This window comes from Oryzias latipes, chromosome 10 (assembly GCF_002234675.1).
Source record: "Oryzias latipes chromosome 10, ASM223467v1".
In the NCBI taxonomy this organism is placed as follows: Eukaryota; Metazoa; Chordata; class Actinopteri; order Beloniformes; family Adrianichthyidae; genus Oryzias; species Oryzias latipes.
The window spans coordinates 29,407,678-29,416,570 of NC_019868.2; the positions used below are offsets into that span (position 1 = coordinate 29,407,678).

An 8,893-nucleotide genomic window follows, 5' to 3' on the forward strand; every position below is an offset into this window, starting at 1 on the left:
TTATTTATTTCACATTGATTACAGTTTAATACAGAAATGCAGCGTTTTTATAAACATAATGCAAAACTTTTAATTTGAAACCACATAAAAGAAAAACATTTTCCTCATCAGGCTGCCTTCATGAAACTCCAAAATTCAGGTTTTCAGGGTCTCACTTTTGCGGGCAAACAGCTATTTTGTGGAGCTGCACCCTCAGATGTCTGTGACTAAAACCAAAGGTTTGACTCCAAAAACAAAAAGCAAAGTTTTTTTTTCTAATCCAGAAAGTTTGGTTCTGTTGTATTGTTTTCGTTTTCCTGCAGTCCTCCAGTCATGACCTTCTATCAGCGTTCAAAAGTGAAACCAGCAAAAGCAAAACCTGATCAGAAGTCTGTGCACATGTGACGTGTTTTTATGCTGATGGCTGAGGAAGAATCCGGAACATCCAACCTTCATCATGAACATGGAAACTGGTTTCTAGGTCTGGAGAACAGGATCCTGTGACTCGTCTGCTTCTGGTTGAAATCGACAAAAACTCCAATCAGATCAAAACTACACAAAAATGCAATTCAGGTTCAAACCTGCCTGATTTTAGAACTAAAGGTTTAGGAAGGACCAACAAACACACAACCGTGTTCAACGTTTCACAGGAAGAAACACTTTTAAAGGAATGTAGGATCTCACTTTGGTTCTTTTATAATCTATCCAAATATACCTGATCATATTTGTGCTATTCCGTAATACACCAGTAGCAGAAAGTAGTACACTTGAAGTTTCTGGTATGAAGTTTGAGTGTTAGTACAGCAACAAATACACCAGGGGTGGGCAACCATTTCGACTCGTGGGCCACAAAAGCTTCTAAAATTAGACAGAAGGCCGAAGATGACTGCAGTGTTTTGGTAATCCACCTCATTAGAGAAAGTCATTATATATTTAAAAACAGAACATTTGTGAGTTTTCATCTAAAAACTGTGGCTTTTGTTCTCATTTTAGAGCCATTTGATGCAAAACCCAAACATAGAGAAATGCTGCGTTCATGTAGGGTTTGAACGATCAGGAAAATGAAGATCAACAAATCTTCCAACACCACATGGATGCTAGAGCGGGGGCCCCACACGTCTGCTTGTGAGGGCCACAAAAACTCTTAGTCTTCTCTGATGAGTCTGATTTTGAACTCTTCAGTCTTTCTCTTATTGTGAAGAGCTTTGGTTCCCCTGAAGGAGTTGTAAAGTGCTACACGAATAAAGCTTCATAAATAAAAAAATACTTAATAAAAACAAATAACTTTGATTTTCAAAGAAAAGGTCAGGAACATAATACGGATGAAATACAAAACATTAATAGTCTGTCTTCCCGTCTTCGTCTCACAGTTTGTGCTAAAGTCCTCTCATCCAGTGATCATGAAAAAAGTCCAAGTCCATTGTCTTCTGTTGCAGCTCGACATAGATCTGACATAGATCTGACATATAGATTGAAAATAATCACGTGTCTCTGATAACCGAATGTGGAGGCGGGCCGCTTTTGGCCGCATGCCGTGGTTAGCCCACCCCCGTTCTAGACCGTGTACTACAGGAAGTATACCAACTGAATACTTCTTCAGGCTAAATTGGAACATTTTAAGTTTACAAAATAAAAACAAGTTGACATTTTCCACTTCAGTTGAATGTTTTTGATGAGGGAAGTGACCCATTCAAACACGAATCTGTGAGTTCCTGTTTAAATCTATTGTCGGTTTTGTTCCTTAAACCGTTTCCTTTGTTTGATCTGAATTCATTATCAAATGTTGCTTTTTTTATACAAAGATTTCTATTCGTAGATGAAATGAGACGTTCAGGTCCGTCTGTAAACTACATTTTCTGAATAGAACTCTGGTTTCCAGACAAACAAATGTTCCTGAACTTCCTTCAGTTGTTAAACAAAAACCTTTCATTTATTTTATTTTTATCTTGCCTGCTTGAAACAGTTAAGAAAAAAGTTTTCTGCTTCAGAGCGGAAGTCACATGACCGAGGTGTCACGTGACGGGCTGGGTGGATCGTAAATACGGAAGCGCGGAAGACGGACATTTCTGCGGCGGTTCGGTTCTGTTCGGCTGCACGATGCACAGACTGCTCCTTGCGCTCGCGGCAGTTCTCTCCGTGGTTCTGACTCGCGTGGACGGAGACTCGCTACGAATGAAGAGATTCAAAAACCTGCAGGTGAGGGTAGTACGCATGCGCAGATGAATTTTTTTTAACGTGTTTTCTGTTTTCGTTTCGTTTATGCGTCTCACGCCTTTAAACCAGGAACGTTTTAAACAAAGTTATGACGTAGAAGAATTAAGGAGGAATTTATTTTAGTGGCCGGATCACCATTTTTCAGGGATTTAAACCTTTTTTCCTCCTAAATGCTTCATTTTCTCCTCTTGTTTATCTGTTACGTGTTGAATCAGCAGAAGAGAGAAATCTGCTCTCAGGACTTCTTCACTCGGAACCAGGATGCAGCTTCAGATCAGCTGGACGTGACCTCTGACCTCCAGCTGATCTAGAGTTAGTGTGATCTGAAAACGAGGATACATGTGTCGTCTACATGTGAACCCAGATGAAAGTCCAGACCGGGTTTATCTGGGGTTCTGCTGGAACGGGTCTGAACCCCATCGGAGCCGTCCAGCCGCTGAGGGTCCACAGCGACGCTGCGGTTGGTTCCGGAAACGTTTGTTCATAAACGCTTTTGTTTTGTTCTGCAGAAGAACTCTGTCCTGAAAACGTGAAGTCCAACGTCTTTCTGGTCGTTTTCAAAGGTTGTTGAAGAGAAACGGTGCAGAGTCTCCTGACTTAAATGAAGCAGGACCTGCGGGTAACCTTTAGAGCAGACTGCAGACCAGAACTTCTTCCTGCTGCAGGTTCTGGTTTTCACTGGTTCAGACTGAAAGGCGGCGAAGCCTCAGAGAGAAAAGGTTCCTGAAGTTCCAAAGCGGTTCTGGACCAAAGTCTTTACGTCTGATGGCTGAGAATCTGCTGAGTCGTCACTAATCATGAGCGTCATTGACGGCGAGCCGCCTGATCTGTGTGGGGGTGGGGGGTCCCGCAGCTCCACCCTCACACCCAAAGTTCTGCTCCGGTTCTCTGCAGGTTTCCAACTTCGACTGGAAGAACTGCTGGAAGCCCGACGCTCCGGCGCTGCTGAAGAGCCTGACCGTGTCTCCAGACCCCATCGCCATCCCAGGGGAGCTGACCGCCGCCGCCTCCGGGTCCACGTCTGTGGAACTGGACGCTCCGTTATCGGTGAGTTCACACAGGGGCAACTGTCCGGGTCTTTCAGTTTGGTCCTATGGAGGCCCTGGAGGCTCAAACCTCGGTAACCTGAACCGTTTAGTGCGTTTCTTATCTTTGTCCATTTCAAGCTCTAACTTTGCTCAGGTCCTCATTGGTTTCAGAACAGTAAACACATCGTTGGTTTTCAGAACCAGAGAAGAACTTTCCTGCAGAACCGGCGGTTCCGGTTTCAATCCTAATCTGATGACGTTTGGTAGATTACGAACCGAGCAGGAACCACAGAGTCTGACTCCACCCTCCAGGAAAATGCAACACAAAGAGAAAATAGCCTTTAGGAAATATTTTACACCAATTGACAGAGGTTCCCATGACTTCATTTCAAAATAAAAGACCCCTAGAACCATGTAGGATGGTGTCGATGCAGCAGATGTGGTAGTAGGTAGTGTGACATCAGCAGGAATGAAAAGAAAACGGTTTATTTTACCGTTTGTGGAGCATCTCAGCCACAAATAACTAACCTGGGCTAAAGAAATGACCCTTTTAGAACCGTAAGTGGAACTAAAACCTTGAATTTGTTCAAAAATAGAAAAATCTGCCTTGTAATTCTGCGAGCTTCTGATTGTGTCACAAAAATCTGTCAAAACGTTTCCGTGCGACTTGTGATACGAGCCGTCCTTCAGCTGTTTGAGTCCCTTTGCTTCTTTTTAACTTTGCTAATTTTACTTCCTTTTGAAACTGAAAAGCGTTGTTTTCTTTAAAAAGACCCGCCCTGCAGAAACTACGTCCTAGGAAACGACACGTTTGTTAGTCTAAAAGCGGCTCATCATAAAAGGGTGGAACCACAATAGACGGGTAAAAGACTCACGCCTGGTTCTGGACTCTTCCTCCTCTGAGCCTCGTCTTCCTCCTCAGCTGAACGTGACCCTGAAGAAGGAGGTGGCTGGGATCTGGGTCAAGGTCCCATGTTTGGACGACCTGGGCAGCTGCCACTACCCGGACGCCTGCGACCTCCTGGACCAGCTGATCCCGCCCGGGCAGGACTGTCCGGAGCCGCTGCACACCTACGGCCTGCCCTGCCACTGCCCCTTCAAAGCCGTGAGTCCCGCCGCCGCACGCGCCTCCCGCGCCCCTCCCTGCGCCTGACCCGCTTCTGCCTCCCCAGGGTTTGTACTCGCTGCCGCAGTCGGACTTCTACCTGCCCAACGTGGATCTGCCGTACTGGCTGACCAACGGGAAGTACAGGGTCCAGGGAGTCCTGGGCGTCCCGGGCCAGGAGCTGGGCTGTTTGGAGGTCGCTCTGTCCGTTCACTCGGACTGAGGCGCCGACCGGGCACCCGGCGAGCGACTTTCAGAGTAAAAGAGGTGTTTAGGAAATCACACAGAGCTTGTTGAAGGAACCAGGTTCTAACTGTTTGCTGGTTTCCTGCAGAAATCCTCCAGATTCAGGAAAACGGGTCCAAAAGATCTGAAAGAAAACGTTTCCTTTTTTTAAAGTCAAAGTGTCAGATGTTTTTATTTTTGAAATCAAAGTGCCATCTCTGAAAGTTTTCCTTTTTTAAATGCTGCCTGTTTGGTGAAAACTCTGAACAACACAAACTCTGAACCACATGCTGGACTTAAAAGCTGAAACTCACGGACCCACAAACTGGTTCTGTTCACGAAGAACCTCTTCCTAAAACCCCAGACAGGGACTGATGCATCTTCAGTAGAGCTGATGAAGCTGAGGGGCGGCTCCTTCATCAGTGGAAAATCCTCAGTTTGGACCGGAACCTTCTTCTGGACACAAACAGAACAGGGTCGTGAACAGAACCTCGTTTTAACATCACTTTCCCTTCAGACTAATCAATACCTCCATTCCTGCCGTCACAATTTGATCAATAGAGTTTATTTTCTGAAGAACAAAGACAGTTTTTATACAGAAATCTTACATTTGAACAGGAACTCTTATTTTGACAGTTTACTTCCTGCTGTTCTCTAATGTTAAAGCCTTTTTTCAGTGGAAATAAAGTTTCTTTGATCTCATTTGTCCATCTTCTCTTCCTGGTTTGCGCTAAAGTTCAGGGTTTTCCAGACGTCTGTGACGTTTTAAAAGAAAAACTCAAATCTGCTGCAGATTTATGGGAAAAACTGATGTTTTTTCAGAACATTTAGTTCAAAGGAGGACTCAGGTCTTCCAGGATTATTTGGATTTATAACCAGACTACATGAATGTTATCTTCATTCAAATCCAAAAGATTCAGTTCACCCTGACGGAACCTGAAAGTTTCACTGGAATTTTAGAGAAACGTCTTGAATGAAACATGAAAATGGAAAAGCCCCCCCCCCCCCCCCCCCCCCCCCCCCCCCCCCCCCCATGAGGAAGACTCCAGTCTGCTGGGTTTAAGGAAGATGCAGACGTTTTGTCAGAGGTCTGCTTCACCACCAGGTGGCAGCATTTCCCCAAAGTCCAAACATCAGAGACAAGCGGGGAAGCGATTCTCCACCTTTTCTTCTGCACTTCCCATCATGCTCTGGGGCAGGCAGCAGCAGGTCTGAATGATGGAGGAGAGCGTCAGGAACCCAAACACAACGAAGCTCCGGGTTCAGGTCACGCAACAAACCCAGCGGCCTTGTGGTAGAGTGTCTGCCCGAAGACTGGAAGGTTTTAAGTTCAAATCCTCGGTCGGGGAATATCAAGGACTCCTCGGTTGAACCACCAAATACTTCCCAAACACATCTGTAGCTGCTGGTCCCCCAGGGGAGGGGTCAGATGTGGAGAACACAGGTGTGACACAGGTAATGGGACTGTTTTCATCAGGACCGACAATTCCCCGTGAGGACTGGAACATGCTGATCGGTAAAAGATACGCACAAAAAGAAACCTCCATGTGGCTGAATGAGGAGGAGGAGCCTGATGGATCCATATTTGGATCTATTTTTGCCTTTTTTTAAAAACAAATTCTTCAAACGATCAGAAAACAAACAAATGTTTTCCTGAAGATTCTCATGGAGAAGAACACAAAACACATTTATCTGCAGACGAAAACAACAGAAGAACGTTTTTCTGACTTCTTTGTCTGCTAACTGGGTCAGTGCGTCTGCCATGGGAAGACCCACAATCATACACAGCCCCACAATCACACACACAATCACACTCACAATCACACACACAATCACACACACTCAGACCCACAATCACAGGAACAGAGATCCCGGACTTCATCAAACTGATTCTGTTCAGGACAAACAGGAAGTTGCAGATTCCTGCTGACAGGCAGCCCGACAACAACAAAAACACAGCAGATACAAACAAAGATGCACAAACAGCAACACAAACACCACAACAATCATCACATTGGAGACGAAGCAGAAGTGTTGAAGGTCTTCTCAGATGGAACAGAGTGCAACAGTCCAACTGCTTTCCTCTGCAGGACATCCTGTCTCTGACCTTCACCGTCAGACACTTCCTGCAACAGGAAACCTGTTAGCATATGCGGGGGGGGGGGGGGGGTACCTTTCTGCTGCAGCAGAGTTTGGAGTCAAAGTGAAAACTTCAGAGCAGCTCAGAGACGGACTGAGGTCTGAGCGCCGCCGATGGGACGTCCCAGCAGAAAAACATGGAGTCCAGGTGAAGCTGCAGGTCTGGACAGGTGGAGCAGGATAGGAGGTGAAGAAACCACAGTAACCAGCCAGACCCCCCCCCCCACCCCACATGATGCTGCCGTGACCCCCCCCCGACAGGAACCAGAAAGAATGAATGTGATGCTCGAACGTTCACATTTTAGGGGCGTGTCTTGTTCTTGGGTGGGGTGGTCTTCACTTTGGGCAGACAGAACCTGATGGGTAAGGTCAGAGGTCATCTGCATACATGTAAACCCGAGACCCTCACCCGTCTTTGGTTCCGAGTAACGGAGAACACCCGCCCTCTCCACACCCGGTGGATCACGTGACCGTCCATCTGAATCCGTCAGGTGGGTCTGACGGCGCGGTTCTTCATGAAACCAGCGTGTTCTGATCCGTTCCTCTGCTGAACGCCTCCCAGATGCTGGACTGGAAGGTCAGTGGAGCAGAGGGTGTGGACCGCTGTCAAAGGGGAGGGGCTTAAGACTGAGGTCTCCACATTTATAGTTCGGTTTTTAAGAACGTCTTCATAGCTCAGTGGGTCAACAGGAAGTCAACAACTGACATTTGGACCTGAAGGGAACGTTTGTGAGGAACGACGGATTCCTTTGATCACGTTTCTCATTTTCTGCAGGAACTTTGATTCGATTTTCAGAAGAAACGGTGACCAGAAACCACGAGGAGGAACAGCAGCTTAACTCACTTAAGATGGTCAAATACAGGGAAGGACATTTCATGTACACACACACAAACACCCACACAAACACCCACACACACAAACACACATGCTGTTTATCTTGTGGCCTCAGGCTGCTGTTTGCATTCTTTCACTCTGATCTTTATCAGGCAACATGTGGATGTAGATCTACCAAGTCCTGCCGAGCAAACACACACAAACCCACACACACGCACACACACACACGTACACACACAGTCAGGTGAATGTGGAGCATTTCTTTACCTTCAGTCCACATAATGTGATTTCTCATGAAAGCGTCTCTGAAACTTTTGACTTTCAGTCGTTTCTCAGAGACTCAGAGTTTCTTCAGCAGCTCATCAGAGAACTTTACCTTCATCATTTCTGGATGTTTTCTCTTTTCTTTCTCTCCTAATAAACCAAACTCACCTCCTGATAGAAACATGCTGTCTGTCCATCCTGCCCTGTAATAACAAATAAAGAGCATAACAACAGAAACAGATTCCAGGTTTTTCTCGTTTTTCCAACACAGAGAAACGGTTCTGGATGAATCAACCTGAAACAGAGATTCTCCATCTTCATTCCTGCTGTAAAGCAGACGTATGCAGAACAGAACATACTGTTCAATTCTCTCTCTGTGTTTTCAGAATATTGGAATTGAGAACCTTTGGCAGCGATGACGTTTGGATGGGAACCGCTGAACTTCAGTGACGTTTCTGGACGTCCACACGCGCCTGAATGTGACGCTGATCGGATCTCCTGCCGGACTCTTGGAGATGTGGCGGTGATGAAGCTCTGACCGACAGCGCTGGCCGAGTTCTTCATCCAGATCAACGATGATCCTGATCCAGAAATGTTTCTCACTGTCAACAGGAAGACTCAGAAAAGCATCCCTCACTGTTTGGTCACCTTTGTTTTGGCCGCGTTTCTACAAAAATCCACAGCATCACTTCTGATCCACTAGTAAGGGGTTGAACGTTTCTCCTCAGCGAGTTGGAGCCTCAAACTGTTCATCGTCTCTTTGCAGACCCTCGTAGATCAGCTCAAGCTCTGATTGGTCCTTTTTAGAGACCAAAGATCCAACATGTTCTGTTCAAAGCCGTGCCAGCTCCCACACATCAGTGTGTCCCTGAACACCACAGAAGAAGAAAGTGCAGATGTACAGCAGAGGCGAGCCAAAACAACAGCTACTGCGTCTGGATCTGCAGCTGAAATCAGAGGAACTGTGGTGAATAATGTGAACCAGATGAGGAGGCGGCGGGGGGCGGAGCTGCTTTGGTACAGGTGGCGGATTCATCGGAGCGTTTGTTTGTCTGCAGAAAGCCTTTCAGCAGAGACACGCGGCGTTGCAGGCCTGCTGCAGAC

The 8,893-nt window shown here is 46.3% G+C and overlaps 1 protein-coding gene across 1 annotated transcript; it reads left to right on the forward strand.

The window, feature by feature from the left end:
• The first annotated feature begins 1,992 nt into the window (after positions 1–1,992).
• Positions 1,993–5,253, forward strand: gm2a (GM2 ganglioside activator). The gene is made up of 4 exons (XM_004073683.4): positions 1,993–2,175; positions 3,088–3,240; positions 4,144–4,326; positions 4,394–5,253. Exons 1-4 carry the CDS (start codon positions 2,077–2,079, stop codon positions 4,547–4,549), a joined length of 591 nt encoding a protein of 196 aa, XP_004073731.1. The 5' UTR covers positions 1,993–2,076; the 3' UTR covers positions 4,550–5,253.
• The last annotated feature ends 3,640 nt before the right edge of the window (positions 5,254–8,893 follow it).

Bases quoted from the DNA above. Each gene is read 5' to 3' on its own strand.
- gm2a (XM_004073683.4), top strand. From the start codon at position 2,077: ATGCACAGACTGCTCCTTGCGCTCGCGGCAGTTCTCTCCGTGGTTCTG. The intron at 3,241-4,143 runs GTGAGTTCACAC...CTTCCTCCTCAG, and splicing joins AACTGGACGCTCCGTTATCG to CTGAACGTGACCCTGAAGAA. The intron at 4,327-4,393 runs GTGAGTCCCGCC...CTGCCTCCCCAG, and splicing joins GCCACTGCCCCTTCAAAGCC to GGTTTGTACTCGCTGCCGCA.